Source organism: Sturnira hondurensis, unplaced genomic scaffold (genome assembly GCF_014824575.4).
Source record: "Sturnira hondurensis isolate 20B ecotype Veracruz unplaced genomic scaffold, ASM1482457v3 Scaffold0004136, whole genome shotgun sequence".
Lineage (NCBI taxonomy): Eukaryota > Metazoa > Chordata > Mammalia > Chiroptera > Phyllostomidae > Sturnira > Sturnira hondurensis.
The window spans coordinates 44,880,272-44,900,738 of record NW_028076767.1 but is presented as its reverse complement, the minus strand read 5'-3'; the positions used below and the strand labels follow the sequence as shown (position 1 = coordinate 44,900,738).

Genomic DNA, 20,467 nt, shown 5'->3' with positions numbered 1-20,467 from the left:
AATTGCAGCAAGCAAGTTAGGACTCAAGATAAGGAAACACTAATCTTTGACTTAAGAATGCAGATGCTGGACATAGATTGATATAAAAGGATCTTATGAATTGGGAAGTAACTTTGTAGTTTGCATGTTCCTGACTATTGTTGTTGTTTATTTATCCAGAATGCTTTGGGGGAAGATATAACAGTTAATTTAACTGTTTAAATTAACATTTTGTCTCTGGACAGTTACCAATTGCATACTTGCAGTAAAATACAGTTTATGAATAATCTAAATTGAATATAACTTATTTCTTAATTGAATATAAGTTAATTGCCCAAGGTTTCAAGGTTCTATAAGACTTTTGTACTCTGTTGTTGTAATAATGCTGTAGAAGATTGGGATGAATGTCAGTCAACTCAGTTATGATTTGTGTGTGTGCGCAAGAACAGGCAGTCCTCTACTACTGAACAGTGGGATCTGTTCTGAGGAATGTGTCCATATGGGATTTTGTTGTCATGTGAACATCATAAAATGTACTTTCACAAACTTAGATGGCGTAGCCCACACACCTAGGCTGTATGATATAGGCTGGTGCTCCCAGGCTACAAGCCTATATAACATATTACTATACAAATAAATACAAGATTAAATCAAGCACAGGAAAAAAAAATAAAATAAACAGATGCAGTAAACATGAAATATATAAGGTGGCTGCCAGTGTAACATGGTGTGCTGTTTTATAGCAAACCTTTTTTTATGACTAAAAATAATGCACTCTAAAATAATGACAAAAAGTGTGGTATAGTAAATGCATAAACCAGTAACATGGTTGCTTATTATTATCAAGTACTATGTACTATCCACAGTTGTATGTGCTATACTTTATATGACTGGCAGCACAGTAGGTTTGTTCACACCAGGATCACCATAGACATTCGAGGACTGTATATGCTGTGGTGTTAGGATAGTTATGACGCCGCTAGGGGACAGGAGTTTTTCAGTTCCATCTCATCTTATGGGGTTACTATAGTATATGGGGTTCATTGTTGCCTGACGTGTTGCTATGCAATGCATGACTGCACACATGCACACTTATGTTGAGTATATATTTATGCCTTTGATTTTATTAGGATTGACCTTATAATAAAGTCATGGTTGAATGGGAATGATCTGTATATGGCATTTTGCTGTAGAATGATAAATCCAATAATTTGATTTAAATTTAGTTTAGTGGAAGTTTTTAGATTCTTTTTTGTTGGTTTGAACTTATATAATAAAGCTTGCTGTGATAATGCAAGAGACTTTTCAAATTAACATATTTCAGTTTTTCTCTTTTATAGAAAAAAGCAGAGACAAATGTCAAATGTTATTTACTAAAGGTGTATATATAGAGAACATGTACTCTCTCCTCTCATACTCCTCAGATCCTTAATGATAAAGTCTAAAGCAGTAAAATAATGATTCTGAATGAGAAGGTGTATAATATTTAGAAACCTCATTTTTCTTTGGTTAAAATTATCAAGGGCATTGCAAAGTTTTCACAGTGAGATCGTGTGCCTTCTCTAAGTTTTATCTAGTCGTTTAAAAGAAAACAAAAACCAGATTGACTCAGAAAACAAAAGCAGAAATTGAAGGAAGAAAAGTATTTGGTATATTATTTGAATGGGATGTAATTTTCTCAAGTTAGGAAAATAGATTCTTTATAATTATCTTATGCCTAGCATATAACCTTATTTCATAAGTATTTATGATTATAGATATGATATTTTTGCCTAAAAGGTAGGCATTAAAATATTAATATCAGAAGTGCTTAGGTATTTAAATAAAATATTTAGAAATAAACTTAACTGGAATTACTTAACTTTTTAATTAAATGTCATGATTCTTAAATATGCAGTTGATTAGAATGTACAAGTTTATTTATTTAACCTTAGTAATTCAAGGACTGCAACCCTAGTTTCCTGGAGCTGAATTTCTTCCTGCTGAATAAGTAATTTTGTTTGCTCTTTGGTGAGCTCAAATTTTTTGATGTTTAGAAACAAAATATGGCTAGTGGGTAACTAGCCTGTAAAATTATTTCCTTTAATAGAGCTAAAACAGAGCTGGTTTTTTTAGGACAATGAGTATATCTTTGTTTTTAATTTTATTTGTATGGTGAAGCCTTAGAAGATTTTCTGAGGGCAGTAAAGAAGAAATTGTTTGAATGCTCAGAAAACTCCTGCTTCCAGAACATCTTTATTTTAACATCATCTGTTTAGGAGGACAGGAAAAACTATTGTGTTGTGATTTTCAGCAGTGAAGGAAGGTCAGGCATGGTCTACAAGATACATTTGTGTTTTCTTTTTTCAGTGGTGTCAAATTAGAAGGCCAATTTTGTTGTAAGTGAAATGGGAAAGGCTGATGGTTAGGGCCTCTGACATTGATTTTTAAAGTTTTAGATAACATTGAATGATACTAACCTTTTGGATAGATAGTATTTTTTTTTTTAATTAAGAAAGGATGTTGTGTAGGAGGTTGTCCTACCGTAATATGAAGTAATTAACTATATTTAGTAGTTTTTCCCAAGAATTCTTTAAAATAAAACTCCTAGTAACATGTTTGTCATCCTTTAAAGTATCTTATTTGATGATTGAATAAACAGAATTGTTCTTGTTTTTATATTTTAATGATTTTTTTGCAAATTATGCTGAAATAAATGTTGACATTCCAGTTCTGACATTTGATTGTAAGAATCATGTGTCTGGTTAGCTCTTTTAAAAGTACTGTCCAGGAAACCTTAGTTTTTATAAGAGAATATAGCCATTAATTTTTTCCTACAGATTAGGCAACAGAAGATTTGTGAAAACAAAATATATTGATCTCATTTATATTCCCCTGATGAAGGAACACATGCTGGTCTCCGCTCGCTTTCTGTCCACTAATATGAAATCCTTGTCCCTGCTTCCTTGCTGGTAGGTTTTTAGAAGTTCAGTGAGCAATGCAAATTGCCTGAAGGGTGGAAAATTTCCTTGTCACACAGATGCCCTTATCAGCAACAGCCAGATGGAGCTCTGAGCAGAAACATTATCAGTGTTAAATTGCTTTTCTTCCCCCTCCTGACTCACTGCCCACCCCCAGCTCCAACAACTAGACAGGATTAAAGCATTCCTTTAGAAGTGGGAGGCAGATGTCAGATTTAGGAATATTTAGTATTTTGAACAGTTTGCGTTTATAAGTAAATATATGAAAAGAACATTCGAAACATTCTTGTTCAAAATACAATCACAACCAGTTCAAAATGTTTTGTTTTAAATAAAATAGCATAATATTCATTCTTGAGTTCACTTGTAAAGAGTAAGTTTGAAACTTGGCTGCCTGATTTTTTAAAAGAGGGGAATACGGCTGACTAGTAGTGTCAGATGCATATTTTGGGTATAAACACGTTTGTTCAATTTTAGTTGTGGCAAGTAAAGGTATATTTAAGTTTATTAATACTGTTGAAGTTAAAATATACACAATTTGTCATTCTGAATTTTCACTTTTACTATTTTGGCAAAAATGGCTATATTGCTGTTACTGTTTTGGAGTAAATCTTTAGATTCTGTATCTGTTTGATTTTTGAAATGTCAGTTTACTAAGTATTGCTATTCTGTAAGTTAATTGCTAAATATTTCATAATTTCAGATCTATATGAACAGTACTATTGATGCTTAGCAGTGTCATTAGTTAGACATTGTATTTTAATAAAACTGTAATTTTAAAAATCCATTAAAAAGACTACTGTTAATTATGTGTTGTTGCTAGCCACTTGGATGTTAGTGATTTTGCTTCTTAGTATTGATTTCTAGATGCCCTCTAAACTCCACCGATGTGGCTAACAGGGTACAAATTCTTCAGATTCATTTGCAGGTTTATGTGGTTATTTTCCTTATGGCCTAGTTTTTAGTGTTTGCCAGCATTTGGAATTTCGAAGTTACATCATGATGTGTGTGCTGTTTTGCAGGTGGAAATATGAACGTATTAAGTAAGGATAGATAAACTGTCTCTTTTTTTATTTCTAAGTACCAGAAATAAAATTGTACTGATAATGCATAAATTATACTTATGCAAATAATAAAGTTGAAGAAGTTGAAGAGCTTTATTATTTAGGTTGATTCAGCCATATCAGTAAGACAAATCAAAAAGTATTGCTTCAAAAGTATTGTAATGACTGAGATACACTATAATGCTTTACTTACAGAACCAATTTGGAACTTGAATTAATTCATCGAGGAGGCAATTTGTGTTCAGGTGGTGCGAGCACAGCTGGCAAAAGGTCTTGTTTAAGTAAGTATTAAACTGGGTTAAAATTTTAAAAAATTATATTTATGGCATATTGAAAGCATAAACAGACAAAGTGATCTTTTGTTGTATTTTCAGATTCTCTTTAGGTTAAATATAATCTGTTTTAATAACAATTACCTGTCTTAAATAGCTAATCTTGTACTTAGGAGAATCATGAATATTCTGCTCTTTCTGTACTGTGATTACTTAGTAAATAAATGCCATACTGATTGATCAGATTCACATTGGTTCTAAAACAATATACTATTCCCAGATATAAAAAATTATCTTTGAACTTGAATTCCTTTGAAGAATTTTCACATTGTCTAGATTTAAGAAAATCTTTTCTAATGACAATTTGTATTGCCCATAGAGTCCTGTATATAGCTTCTGTTAACAAAAAAAGGCATTTTTACTGTATTTTAGTATGCATGTTAAAGTGCATTAAAGTTGTATATATTTGCTTTTATTTATAAATATACTTTATATTGTAAAATGGCATGATTTTTTAATACTCTTTGTAAGGGTGTAGTGAGAGAAGTGTCATTTGAAAGTAAGGTAGATTTTTTATGAACATGATTTTGATGCTATATTTAGTCATTGTTTAGAGAATCAGTGTGAATTCTGGAAATAATATTGTCTAATGTCATGTGTAGCTAACTATTGGTTCCAAATTACTGGAGTTAACATATTCCTTAATGTGATTAGAACAGGAAATAAAAATTGTTTAATATACCTACAATCTTTTGAAAAATAAGTCTTTCCTTAAGCCCTAAAATATTAGTAATTATGAAAATTATCAGTATATACTGGTTTTCAAACATATATGCACATTATTTTAAAAAGATATATGCCCTGGCTGGTTTGGCTCTATGGACTGAATTCTGGCCTATGAACCAAAGGGTCACCGGTTCAATTCCCAGTCAGGGCACATGTCTGGGTTGCAGCCCAGGTCCCCAGTAGGGCTACTTGAGAGGCAACCACACATTGATGGTTCTTTCCCTATCTTTCTCCCTTCCTTACCCTCTCTCTAAAAATAAACAAATAAAACCTTTTAAAAAGATAAAAACGTGTATATGGTTTTGGAATGCTTTCAAAGCAAAAGACTAATCAAAAGTAACTTGAAATTTCCAACATCAATATACAAACATGAAATTTCAACTGAGTTTTAAAATTCTTACTAGTTATATTAGATTTTGATACTTTGGGTCATCACTTGATTCCTAGAACTTTAGTGTTTTGAAAGTTATTTTTGAAAGAGTATTTAGTGTTTATTGTCCCCGTTGATGTATGCAGTTAAACCCTACTTATACACAGTGATTTGGTATTATGCTTAATGGGGAAGTTTTTGGTACACAGGAGTTTTAGTGTCTAGTCTGTTTCAATTAGCAGAAACTATAATTTTATTAATATAAATTATTTTTTCTTAACTTATTCATAATTGCTATTTGGCATTGGCTGGTAATATTCCAAAAACTGTTATATTAGTAAGGGTTTAATAAAGGAATTTTAGTTTTATGTTCAGAACTCTATTTTTTTCCTCTTAGGTATTTAAATTTATTCAGAGGTTTATAAATGATGAATTTATTCAGAATCTTAAAATTAGTAGTAAAATTATAGCAGTAACCATTTCAGTTATTACACTCAATTTTTATTTAAATTATTAAATTGATAGTTGCTTCCAAACTTTCAGGTCCTTTTAATTCCCCCTTTAGCAAATAAGAGAATATATTATGCCATTGTAGAAAAGGTCATGATAAAGCACATCCTAAATATAAGTTAATACTGTTTTGAGTTTTATTTATTTTTTAATCAATTATGTTCATTTTCTTTCAGATTTATTGAAATATGGTTGATAGTGGTTGATTTATATGGTTGATTCACATATGGTTTTATATGGTTGATATAAAAGTAATAGATATTTATGATATATAACACAATATTTAGATTTCAATTTTCATATGATTTGTTATTGTTCAATTGTTTATGCATTATTTATGCTATTTATAAAAGCAGCTCTATTAAGTCACATATGTAGAATATATTGTATGTCATATGAAATCCCACCATTTTTAAGTGTATAAACTTACTGTATTTGTTCTTTGTTGAAGTGTAACTCACACCTGATTTAGGTTTAACACCATAATTTAAATTGATGGTGTCTCATAAGCTCTTAGATCAAATATCTCATTTTTTTCATCTTCGAATAGAACTTTAATGGTACTATTAAACAAAAATTTTGTCTTTTTCTAGAGACTCCTTATAAGTCAGTATTTTCCTTTTCCCATTCTTTGGCTCTCCATTGCTTCCTAAATATCTCATTAAAATTTTTTAAATTTAATTTTTCATATTTAATTAAATATTCATTAATAAAATTATATAGATTTTCCAGTGTACAATTCTGTGATACATCACTTGTATATTTCATTATGTGAAGTGTCTCTTTTTTCCATAATATTTTGAGGTAAGAGAGTGAGAAAATGCTCCACTAATTAAGCAAATGATAAGGGAAATTTCACTTTTGAAATAATGTTTCTTACAACTTTTTGATGAAATTGAAGATTAGTTTTGTCAAGAAGGATTTAATGAATTTTGTTTGAACAGCTTGAGTGATGCCTGGTAGGCAGCTATGGCCGTGCAGGCACAAGTCGGGGGCGGAGTGGGAAGTCGGGGCAGGGAGGAGATTGTTCTTCCTCTGACAGTGGGACCAGAACATGCTGCTGGCACATGCGTACTGAAAATCAAATAAAATTGTAGTGCTCGTGTATTCGAGCTGAAATTTAAAGTATTGAAGTTAAATGACAGGTATGCAGTCAAAATAAGAATTCACTCTTAAATNATTGCTTCCTAAATATCTCATTAAAAATTTTTAAATTTAATTTTTCATATTTAATTAAATATTGGTTAATAAAATTATATAGATTTTCCAGTGTACAATTCTGTGATACATCACTTGTATATTTCATTATGTGAAATGTCTCTTTTTTCCATAATATTTTGAGGTAAGAGAGTGAGAAAATGCTCCACCAATTAAGCAAATGATAAGGGAAATTTCACTTTTGAAATAATGTTTCTTACAACTTTTTGATGAAATTGAAGATTAGTTTTGTCAAGAAACTAATGAATGAATGAAGTTAATGAATGAATTTAATGAATTTAATTTAATTTAATGATTTAATGAATTTTGTCTGAACAGCTTGAGTGATGCCTGGTAGGCAGCTATGGCCGTGCAGGCGCAAGTTGGGGGCGGAGTGGGAAGTCGGGGCAGGGAGGAGATTGTTCTTCCTCTGACAGTGGGACCAGAACATGCTGCTGGCACATGCGTACTGAAAATCAAATAAAATTGTAGTGCTCGTGTATTCGAGCTGAAATTTAAAGTATTGAAGTTAAATGACAGGTATGCAGTCAAAATAAGAATTCACTCTTAAATATGTGTCTGGGAAGTTTTTCACAGTGAAGTATGAGCAAAAATCACATAGCAGTATACTCTGGTATTTTATTAATACCTTACATCTCTAGTTTTAAAGTTTGTAAAGTACTTTCACATAAATCATTTATCTCTTTTTCATAGAAAGGAACTAAAGTTCATGGTGATTACTTTACCAAGTCATACAGCTGGCAAATGTCAGAATTTGCACTTGAACCCAGCTCTTCTGACTGAGTTCAGTTATGTATGACGTATCCCTTGGCCTTAAGTGTCCCAGAGGATGCAGAGCCTTTAAGAGCTTGCACCCATGGGCTTAGTCAAGGACATCCTACCACACATTGTTGCCCTGGGAGCCTTACAGGCTCATTAACCTTCCTGTTATCTTGTCTGTTTCCCTCCAGAGGAATTGAGATTTTTCTCCCTGTGCTAATTCAGAGATTGTTTTTCTTTGACAGTAATTTACTCACTGATAATTACATTTACAAGATTAAAATCTTAAGGTGGAAATGCAGACCAAGTTAAGTTTACTTTAGGGAAATTTTAACAGTGATAAAATTTAAGGTAGAACAAATTTATAAAAGTCTTTAGGATAATTCTCTCTTTCATATGTATTTCTGTCTTAATGACTAATATGAGTCATATGAAGAAATAATATACCAGTTTTCAATTTCTTACATATCATGAAACAACTGACAGAGACACAGAATTTCTAAGCTCAGTGAACATCTGCTCAAAAGCATTTTAAAAAGATTTTCACACATAACAACTTTGGGTTCAGTTTCCTTAAGTAGATATTCCTGGAGACATAAAAATTGCCATAATGAAAAAAAAAAAAGCAGCCCTGCCTGATGTAGCTCAGTGGATTGAGCACAGGCCTGTGAAGCAAAGGGTCGCCAGTTCTATTCCCAGTCAGGGCACATGCCTGGGTTGCAGGCCAGGTCCCCAGTAGGGGGCACATGAGAAGCAACCACATATTAATGTTTCTCTCCCTCTCTTTTTCCTTCCCTTCCCTTTTCTCTACAAATAGATAAATAAAATCTTTTTAAAAATTGCCAAAATGGTGTTTCATGTGCATGTGTGGTATTCATAGTCATACATGTAAATCTATTACTTTTACAGTAAAGTTGGAGTTGTTTTTATGTACTTTAAAGATTCTCCTGTGTTTATGTAAAATAGTCTTACTTTAAAGTTGATAAAGATGGATGGGATTGTTAACCCTTACTTGTTTGTTCCAGCTGAGACTTCTTTTAATGAAATCTTAGGTTTGTTTTTTTTTTTAAAGACAGATCAGTCTTTTAGTGATGTTTTCTGTTTTAGTAATGGTATGTCTGTGTTGTAATTAAGCACATGATAATGCCTTAGATTTCTCACAGTTGTAAGGAATGCATTTGATAAGGTATTTCAGAAAAATAGAGTTCTTTGACCCACATGCGCTGTTACAGCTGCCAGCGTGGGGAGGAAGGCAGGAGCAGTCTGGTCCAGCACTGCTCCGGTGGTGTGGGCAGGTCCATCTCTTTGGGAGCAGTGGAATTAAGGCTCATTAATTGGCCTATTTTTGGTTAGTGACCCAGTGTGTTATTAGGAGAGAAAAGGATGAGTATAAATTCTTCATAAATTTTATGCTTACTTACTATGATTTTTACAGGATTGATGACTTATTCATATAATATTCATCATTCTTTAAAAATCTCATTATATGTTAAACACTGTGCTAACCTAGGAATTACAAAGAGGGAAAGACACAGTTGTGTTTTTCAGGGAGAACTCACCATCTAATAGGAGAGGAATGTAAGGAAGAGATACTTACAGGGCTGTATAAAAAGTGCTAAGACAGTTAACTCAAGGTATAGAGAATGCATAAAAGCAAGGGCTGGTCATATCTGTCTCAGGTATGAGATTAGAGAAAACTTTACAGAAGAGTGCTTGAGCTGGAGATGAATTAAATTTTCTTCGAAGACAAGAAGGTACTAGTCTAGGCTGAAAGAACAGTTTGCAAAAACATAACAAATGAGATAACATGGCACATTGTGGAATTACTTGGGAAGGGAAAGGGAGGAAAACAGGTTAAGAAATAAACCTTTCGGCCCTGGCTGGTGTAGCTCAGTGGCCTGAGTGTGGGCCTGTGAACCAAGGGGTGACTGGTTCGATTCCCAGTCAGGGCAAATGCCTGGGTTTTGGGCCAGGTCCCCAGTGGAGGGCACATGAGAGGCAACCACATAATAATGTTTCTGTCCATCTCTTTCTTCTTCTTTTCCCCTCTGTCTATAAATAAATAAAGTCTTTTTTAAAAAAAGAAACCTGAAAAAGAAGATAGGGATTAGCTCATGAAGGGTATTTATTCCATGCCTGTTACTTCAGTGGTTCGTGAGCCAACGGTGAGATAATATGAATAGATTTATTGTTTACAGGTATTGGAAGAGGGTGACGCAACCAATTTAAAGCTGAATGCGTACTCTTTTGAATAATCCAATTGAAAATGATGTAGTGGTGGGGTAGAGCAGAAGAGGGCAGATCATAGGAGGCAGAATCAATAGGACTGATAATTAATTAGCCATGGAGGGCAAGGGTATAGGAGATGACTCTCAAGTTTTTCCTTGGATGTTTGTGTGGGCATTGATGTCATTTACTCAGATAGGGATTGTAAGAGTAAATGAACATTGGAGCTGGGTGGGGCTATATTATCTGTTTAGCTTTGGATATATATTTATTTTTATGGTACCTGTTGAACATCTGAAGTGCTAGAGAAATTTGTCAATGGTAAAATTATAGGTAGAGGTGGAAGTCTAGCTTAGGTGAAGTAGTGTATGTAGAAAGAGGGAAAGAGGGCTACGAAGGGATCCCTTTTCCTTTCTCAGGAAGAATAACACCTGTTAGGTTCAGTAGAGCAAGATGAGCATGTACAAAGTAATTGAGAAAGAACTGGGGGAGAACAGGGGGGAGTGATACCAAAAGTTCAGGGGAGGAGAGAGAAGAGGGTTAAAAATATATGTTAATATTTTTGTAGAGTATTAATTTTATATGGAGGTCTGATGTTTCTAATATTAATTGGAGTCATAATCTCCAATTTTAAGTATAATATCTCAAGTTCAAAAATATTAAATTTATTGTTTAGAATTTATTCTTAGGAACCATATATGTCCATACATATATGTAAGAATACCCATCTACACACCTATTACTGTGACTTCTATTACTGTATAAAAGCCCAGAAAGGTGGTATTATCCCCTTTTTTACAGATAATAAAACTGAGATAATTTGTCCAAGGACACACGGCCGATACAGAGCTTGGATTCAAATCTAGGACTCCTAAGCTCCTAGTAGACAGTGGTATCTGCTATACATATGTTGAAATTACGTAGCACACCTGTAACTTAATTTAATGTTTCTCATTTCCAAACTCTTTTATAAATGTAGCTCTAACTTTAGAACTTTAAAATGTGTCTTTCCAGAAAAGAAGTTATCTATTCTTTTTACTACTGTTATACAGAATTTTAATATACTTTCATTTTTTTTAATTAAAAACATTTTATTTATGCATTTTTAGAGAGGGGAAGGGAGGGAGAGAGGGAGAGAAACATCAGTGTGTGTGTTTGCCTCTTGCACACCCCCTACTGGGGACCTGACCTGCAACCCAGGCGTGTGCCCTGATTGGGAATCCAACCGTGACCCTTTGGTTTGCAGGCCAGCACTCAGTCTACTGAGCCACACTATCCAGGGCTTAGTATGCTTTCTTGATATAATTGTTTTTCAATTTTTTAAATATCATGCACACACTTGGTGTTTAATACATTTTTTCACTTTTTTTAGTTTTTAACTTTCTGATTATGATTTAGGTTTTCCTTATCCTGTATCTACTGCTGTCAGTATTTGTTTAGTATGAGACAGTCTTGCTGCAAAAGGAGTGTTAGAGTTCATTCCTACTGACAGGCCTCAGACTAAATTTTGAAAACACAGCGAATCATACAAACATAGTTAAAAATACTGATTGTTATCTAGCCAGTTCTCTGTTTCCCACTGAAGTGACCTGCAGTTTCTAGAATTGGTTTTGAAAGGTAAAAGTACATCATTAGTTACGTTATTATTCTTTTGTTCTGGTAAAAGCCAATACCAAGGACTCTTGTTATATATTGTATTGATAATATTAGAAGATGCCTTGGGGTTACAATCTCAGTTTTTCATAGGAATGGAAAGGGGTGTGTGTGTGTGTTAAAAAGGGGGTTTGGGCCTTGGCCAGGTGGTGCAGCTGGTGTGTCTGATCCCTGACCGGGGTGTGCACGGAAGGCAGACTGATCGGTGTTTCTCTCTCTCTCTCTCTCACACTCAAGTCAATAAACATATCCTCTGGTGAGGATTTTTTTAAAAAGGAATTTTGTACTATTTTTTAATCACTAAAACCTCAAGGAGAACTAGAGTGATGGAAATAACTAGGAAATAGTGAATCTTAAATTCTACTCAGTAGTCTTTCCAGTAAATATTTGTGTCATCTGATGAGGTACGTCCTTCTTCCTCATCTGCAGAGTGAGGGAATAGAAGAAGATGAAAATGTTTCCCCTGCCATCTTATTTCTTTAATTGTGGTAGAGGCTGGAAATATAGATTACAACATTATTTCTGTGCTGGCTATGCCTTCAATGCAGAACAGGTTAATAAAATTACCACTTCTATGCTTTTGATTAAATCATAAACTTTAAGTTAACTGACTTTCATCTTGGAAGGATAAGTTAAAAAGAGCTGTAAGAGTCAGTTAACACCTGTGTAAAAAGAATGCAACACTTCCCACCCTGCAACTTGATTTAATCTTTATATTTTTCTGATAGAGCAATTTAGTTTTATAATACTTTTAGTTCTAAATACTTTTAAAAATTTTAAAGTATTTTACCAAGTATATACTTGGTAAAAACAATCTCTTATGTGTAATGGATTAAAATAAAAACCAATATATTTTTTATTATGTTACTTCTCTGCTAAAAATGTCCCTTCTTCTCAGTGTTTTCAGTGGAACCAGGGTAGTGGGAAGACAGGAAATTTGAGAAACTTACTGGTTTCAAGATTGGGGATAACAATATTACCTACTTGGCCGAATTTTTGTGAAAATTGAGATAATTTATATAAGGTAAATTATTAGGTAGTGCTTGACACATAATAAATACTCACCTAGTGTTAGCCATTTATAGCATGAAGAAATTTTAAGAGAGTATTTATACTGTACATTGACTTACAGACAGAGGTTGAAGCAGGGTAAGGTATTTAGATTCTTCTGTTTGTTATAGAAAGACCAGATGGAGAAATGTGTGCACAGTGTGAGGGTTAAGTCCCTACCTACCTTCCTTGCCCACAGAGTGGAGCATTTATCTTGTTAATCTTACAGTTCTATGTTTTACGATAGCTTCCCAAAACAACTGCTACTGTCACTGCTACTACTAAATATGACCGCGACTGCTGCTACACCTCTGACCCACGCAGAAACCACATTGGTGGACCTCAGTCTAAAATGGGCAGGGCTGGGAATGTAAGACAGAAAACTGTACTTGAACAAGAATTAAATAAAAATAAAAAATAAAAAACAAAACAAATAAAATGTAGTTGGTTTTCAAGTCAGTTGCTTAGAGAAACAAAATCTTGTTTACTTTTGATTATTTTAATTTAGAGAATGTGACAATAAGATAGTGGCTAATTTCCTCCTTTCTGGTTTTAAGGATTAATTAAGGTCATATGGCAAGATGTATTACCTGACTTTCTAGAAAATGACATTTGATACACAAATCTTTGTATTTGTGACAGAATAATTTAAACCAATCCTTATTATTTATACAAAAAAGGGACATGTAATACCAAAGAAAACTTTAGGATTTTTTCTGGATAATTACAAAATTTTAAGTAAAACTTTTTCTTATAAATGTCATGAGTAGAATTTTGTTGAAAGGCAAGACTGATAAATTATTATTATGGCTTAAAGACAAGAAAATAGCTGGATTGGTCTTCCTAAGTAATATTTGTATTTCAGTTATTTTTCTCTTCATGTTGAATCAAAAAATGATAAAGTCAAAATTCAACCTAAAGAAGACTTAGGGGAAAATACTAGATAAAGAAAAAACTTCACCTAACTGATTTATATAGTTGTTATTGTCTATATTACTCAGGGTAGGGTGTTGAAGATACAGTACATTTGGTTAGGAGGAGACCACAATAATGAGAAATACATATTGTAAGGCTGTAGCATAAAGCCAAGGAATAGCAGTCTGTGAGAGATGAGGAAAAAACAAAACCATTCCAGTTAAGGCTGACTATTAGGACAGTCCACATTCCCATTGAAATTTAGATGTATTTCAGTTTGGCTTAAAAGAGAGCCTGGAGTAGTTGGTACTTAAAGTTGGTGAACTGTAATTATAAGGATAGGAAACATTTATGAATTATTTAGGAATTTTATCTGAATTTTGTTCTGGAAGAATTTTGTAAACTTTCTAATTACATTTTCTTCAATTTATTTAGATCAACTGTTCCATGTATTAGCCTTGCACATGCGGCTTTATAGCATTGATTCTGAGTATAATCCCTGGAGAAAGCTTACACAGTTAGAAGAGGTGAATTCACAGTAAGTATTATTGAGAGATTAAAGTCAGTTAAAACTGTTTTTTTAAAATGGTTAAGTATAAAAATAAGACTAGAATTCTTTATGAATATGTGAATTTTCCTCATAAAATATAGAAATATATAATAAAAATGGAAAAGCTTACAATTATATTTTCTGTAAAAATTGCATAAAAATTCCTACTCACTGAGAAAAATGTTAAAGAATCCCATTAGTTTTTATGCAGATAAAATAGTCTAATGGGGGTACAAAATGGCTGGTTGTTCCTCTTTTAATATCAGAATTGATCAGTGGGTTCAGGTAGTCTAAATCTGATCCCTCCATTGTAAAGTTCCCCGTCAGCCTTTCTTCTAAGGATTTTTACAATCCTTGATGATTCTTTCCTAAATCTAGTATCTCATTAGGTGCTGCACAATGGTGATTAAAACGAAACAAAACAAAATACCTTTCTAAAACACATACACACAAACCATTCTTCTGACATACTAGATACTGGATTTTTAGTATAGATGGCACTAAGGAGCAGTGAGGGGAGCGTGGTCTTTATAGTGAATGGTGTTGGTTTAGTTGTCCATTTATATCAGAAACAGTTAATATTGACCCCTACCTCATACAAAACTTATTCAGATTTTGCTAGTTCTTTCAGTAATACCCTGGGAAATGCAAATGCAATGCAAAGAAAATTTAAGATCATACATCTGTTTAGTTGTCATGTCTCTTTAATTTCCTTTAATCTGAAATTGCTCCTCACTTTTGTTTTGTATTTTATGATGCTTTCTTTTTTTAAAAAAGAGCTCAGGCTAATTATTTTGTAGAATTCACCAATCTATTTTCATCTAGTATTTCCTTGTGGTTAGATTCAGGCTATAAACTTTTGGCAGAAATACCATGGAAGGAATGTGGTTTTTTTTCTGTGTTTTATCAGGAGGCACGTGCTATGGATTTGTCTTGTTATTGATGATAATAACTGTCATCATTTGGCTAATGTGTTATCTGCCAGTTTTTTTCACTGTACAGTTATTATTTCATCCCTTGTAGTTAGTATCTTGTGGGAGATACTTTGAGGTTACTGCTACTTCTCAAAAACAAAATAAAGTAAAAATTTTTGTGTTTTGGGGTGTTTATAGACAAAATGAGCAAACTAATTTATTTTTTATGTTGTGGCTAAGGAAAATCACTTTTGTTTGTACGAGCTAGTAATTTTTTTCCTAACTAGACCTGCATACTCAATGACAGGATGGTGTGCAAATAAAGTGTTAGAAAGCCTAACTCTTGAGAATAAAGATGTTCAGTAAACAAAAGATTTTTTAAGTATAGAATTGTTGAATTAAGAGTTTAAAAAAAGAGATGTAGGTACCATGCTTTTCATAATACTCATTGCTGAGTTTTGTTCTTTTTAAGCCCCACGATTTAATATCCATTAGGATAGTAGTAAATGCTGTGAGCACTTCTCTAGTTCTTATTTCATGCCAGGCATTTTTGTGCTTTGTGTATATAATCTCACTTAATCATCACATGACTCTAAACCGTAGATACCATTGTTATCCCAGTTTTTATTGCATACATATCAGAAACCTGAGGCTTAGAAAAGTTAATTAAAATATTCTTTGGGGATACACAGCTGTTAAGGAATATAGCTGGCATTTGATTTCAAATCTTTCTGATTTCAGAGCCTAAGTTCTTAACTATTACTCCATGCTTCCTTTCCTAGTACTAAGAGATCTAGGGAATTTTTGGAAAAAGCTGTTTGATTCCACCGCCCGTCCCCCTCCACTGTATTTACTCTTTTTTTAATGCTTTATTAGTTCACTAATTTGTCTCTACAGTTGATTATAATGTCATCTGTATTTCTTATCTATATATTGGATTTTTAAAAATTGAGGTATCTTTTCTCATTTTCTCACTTTAAATAGTTTTTCAACACAAAATTCTATGACTAATGATATGGATGTCTTTGTTTTTAATTTATTTTATTTTTACTGTATTTTTCTATCACCATTTATCCCCCTTATATACCTTCCTCCTGCAGTCACCACACTACCTGCATTATTGTCCATGTCCATGAGTCCATTTTTTTTGCTTGATCCCTCCCCTTCAATTCCCCACCCCCCCTTGCTGCCATCCTGCTCTCTGTCTATGAGTCTGTCTCTATTTTGCTTGTTAGTTCAGTTCATTTATGAGAGTCCACATATGAGTGAAATCATGGTATTTGTTTCACTTACTATAATGTTCTCCAGATCCGTCTATACTGTTGCAAAGGGTAAAATTGTCCTCTTTTTTACGGTCAAGTAGAAATCCATTCTGTAAATGTCCCATGTTTGTTTTATCTACTTATCTACTGCTGGACACTTGGGCTGCTTCCATATCATGGTGGTTGTAAGTAACACTGCAATGAACATAGGAGTGCTTATGTCCTTTCAAAGTAGTGTTTTGGGTTTCTTTGGATATATTCCCAGAAGTGGGATTTCTGGGTCAAAAGGAAAATCCATTTTTACTTTTTTGAGGTATCTACATACTGCTTTCCACAGTGGCTATAACAATCTCCATTCCCATCAACAGTGCAAAAGCATTCCCCTTTCTCCACATCCTTGACTGCACTTGTTTGTTGATTTATTGATGATAGCCATTCTGACAGGTGATACCTCATTGTGGTTTTAATTTGCATTTCTCTGATGATTAATGATGGTTAGCATCTTTTCATGTGTTTATTGGCTATGTGTATGTCTTCTTTGGAGAAGTGTCTATTCAAGTTCTTTGCCCATTTTTTAATTGCGTTGTTTAGTTTTTTGGTGTTGCACTTTGTAAGTTCTTCATAAATTCTGGATGTTAATTCCTTATCAGATGTGTTGACATATATATTCTTCCATTTCATGAATTGTCTTTTTTGTTGTTGTTAATGGTTTCCTTTGCTGTGCAAAAACTTTTTAGTTTGATGTAGTCCCATTTGTTTATTTTTTTATTTTGTTCTCCTGAAAGAGATATATCAGATAAATATTGCTAGAAACAATATTTGAGATTTTACTGCCTATATTTTCTTCTAGGGTTTTTATGGTTTCAGGACTAAAATTTAAGTCTTTGATCCATTTTGAATTTGTCCTTGTGGGTGCTGTAGTTTCATTTTTCTGCATGTATCTGTCCAATGTCCCAGTATCATTTTATTGAATAAACTACTGTTAGCCCATGCATGTACTTACTTCCTCTGTCCAATATTAATTGGCTATAAAAGTGTGGGTTTATTTATGGGCTCTTTATTTTATCGAGTTGATATATGTGTCTGTTTTTATGCCAGTGCCATGTTGTTTTGGTTCCTATGGCCTTGTAGTATAGTTTGATATTAGGTAGTGTGAGTCCTCCAAATTGGTTCTTCTCTCTCAGGATTGCTATTGCTATGCAGGGCCTTTCGTGATTCCATATAAATTTTTGAACTCTTTTTTCTAGCTCTGTGAAGTATGTCATTAGAATCTTGATAGGAATTGCATTGCCTTATTTAAATTATTGTATGCTAATTGTTTACTTTAGTAAGACCTAATAAAATTTCTGTGTAATTTTTTTTATATAAGGCAAAGTCAAGGAAATAATATGTCTATAAGATTATATTTTTGTCAAGAAATATGACCCCTAGCTTTTTTTTTTGAGATTTCTCAGTTGCTTATGAAAGTTTGATTTCTGTTTTGTAGGCATATATGTGAAATATAAAATGAATTAGAAAGAAAAGATATATAATACTGTCTAAAGTGATTATGCATTTTCTCTTAGGCTGGGAAATGAAGAACAACAGCTTGAGGTTCCAATTCTTTATCATGATGTTACATCTCTTCTACTTGTTCAGATTTTAATGATGCCACAACCCTTACGCAAAGGTATGTCTTTATAATTTAGATTCTTAGATTATGTAGTATATATAATGAATATTCTAATAAAAATTATGGAGACAAATATAGCACTTAGTCTGATGGAGTTGTTTAGAGGTAAATAACATTTAAAAATTTTAGTTATAGTAATCATATACGTACAAAGAAGACGATAAAATATTTTTTCTTTTATGGCTCTATTCTTTCTAGGTTTTTAGTCAATAATGAGGTAAAGACATGTGAAATCACTCTGAGAACTTGTTTAAAAAAATAAAGGTATAGTACAAAAATGTGAAAAATAGAGCAAACTGTCAGCCTTATTGTCTTCATCCTATTTACATGAATGTATATTTTGATATAATAGTATGATGTTATTCAGTATGATGTTTTATCTTCTTAGTTAGTGTTAATGTCATAAATATTATGATATTAAGAGCATTAATATTATACTAGTAATGTTTTAATTGCTACTCCATAGTCTACAGTTTCCATTTGAACACATTTAAAATATTCTGTCAAATAATTTAACTATTCTCCTTTGTGGGACACAAGGATTTTGCTTTTGTTTTTGTTCTAAGTTACACTGAAAAGAACATCTGTGGGATCTAGAACAACTATTCCAAAAATTATATGGAACAACAAAAAGTGCTGAAGAGCCTCAGCAATCTTGAGAAAGAAGAACCAAGTGGGAGGGGTCACACTACCTGATACCAAACTGTACTCCGAGTCCACAGTAATCAAACAGCCTGGTACTGGCATAAGAACAGTCATATAGATCAGTGGAACAGAACAGAGCCCAGAAATAAACCCCCACCTTTATGGTCAATTAATACTTGACAAAGGAAGTAAGAACTTACACTGGAGTAAAGAAAGTCTCTTTGTAAATAGTGTTGGGAACAATGGACAGGTATGTGCAAAAAAAATGAAACTACACCACCAACTTACACCATACATAAGAAAAAACTCAAAATGGATAAAAGACTTAATGTAAGTCACAAAGCCACAAAATTCTCAAAGAAAACATAAGCAGTAAAATCTCAGACATCTTTCTTGGTAATATTTTTGCCAATTTATCTTCTTGGGCAAGGGAAGTGAACAGAAAAGAAACTCTCAGCAAAGTGAAAAGGGAACCCACTGTGTGGGAGAACATATTTGCCAATGATATACCTGATAAGGGATTAACTTCCAAAATATATAATTTATATAAATCAATACCAAGAGACAAATAACCCAATTTAAAAATAAGAAAAGGATCTGAATACGCATTTCACCAAAGAGGACGTACAAATGGCTAATAGACATATGAAAACAATGCTCAACATCACTATTTGTCACAGAAATGCAAATTAAAACATCAGTCAGGTATCACCTGTCAGAATGGCTAGCATCAATAAATCCAAAAACAAGTACTGGCAAGGATGTGGAGAAAAGGGAACCCTTGTGCACGGTTGGTGGGAATGCAGATGGGTGCAGCCACTGTGGAAAACAGTATGGAGTTTCTTTTTTTTTTTTTTTTGGAGTTTCTTAAAAAAATTAAAAGTGGAATTATCTTTTGATCCAGTGATCCCACTTCTTGGAATATATCTGAAGAAACCCAAAACACGAATTGGAAGGAATATTTGCACCCCTGTGTTCATTGCAGCATTATTTACAATAGCCAGGATCTGGGAACAGCTCAAGTTCCCATCTGTAGATGAGTGGATAAAGCAGTGATTTGTAGATAATGGAATTCTACTTGGCTGTAGGAAAGAAAAAAAATCTAACCTTTTGTGACAGTATGGATGGACCTGGAAATTGTTATGCTAAGTGAAATATGCCAGTCAGAGAAAGACAAATACCATATGATCTCATTTATATGTGGAATATAATTAACAAAGTAATTTAACAAACAGAGTAGAAATAGAAGCATAAAGCATAGATGCAGAAAACAGACTGAGGGGTCAGAAGGGAGGGGAGTTGGTTGGGTAGAAAAAGGTGAGGGGATTAAACAAAAAAGAAACACACACATGTTGAGGTCTGTTCAGAAAGTATCCAGTCATGTCCTATGAAAAATAGAGGTGTTTATTGAAGAAGATACAAGAAACATTATACATAGGGCAATGATGCCTCAGTCCCCTTCAAAGTAGGCACCTTGGGACCTCACACAGTTTTTCTTGTTGCCACCAGCTGCTCTGTCATATTTTCCTGAATCTCATTGACAGTCTGAAATCTCTTCCCTTTTAATGGTGATTTCAATTTGGGGAAAAGCCATAAGTCACAGGACACTAAGTCTGAGCTTTAGAGGGTCTCAGTCACTGGGGTGATTTGAGGTTTTGCCCA

General features: G+C 33.2%; 1 protein-coding gene across 6 annotated transcripts in view; it reads left to right on the top strand.

Moving 5' to 3' along the window:
• UBR3 (ubiquitin protein ligase E3 component n-recognin 3) overlaps nucleotides 1-20,467 on the top strand; it is a 207,497-nt gene that overhangs the window by 148,143 nt on the left and 38,887 nt on the right. For all 6 annotated transcript variants that reach the window (XM_037044489.1, XM_037044488.1, XM_037044493.1 and 3 more), the window contains 3 exons: nucleotides 4,199-4,284; nucleotides 14,198-14,300; nucleotides 18,054-18,157. In XM_037044489.1, the coding sequence (XP_036900384.1) occupies nucleotides 4,199-4,284; nucleotides 14,198-14,300; nucleotides 18,054-18,157 (293 nt within the window). The remainder of the gene's footprint in view (nucleotides 1-4,198; nucleotides 4,285-14,197; nucleotides 14,301-18,053; nucleotides 18,158-20,467) is intronic.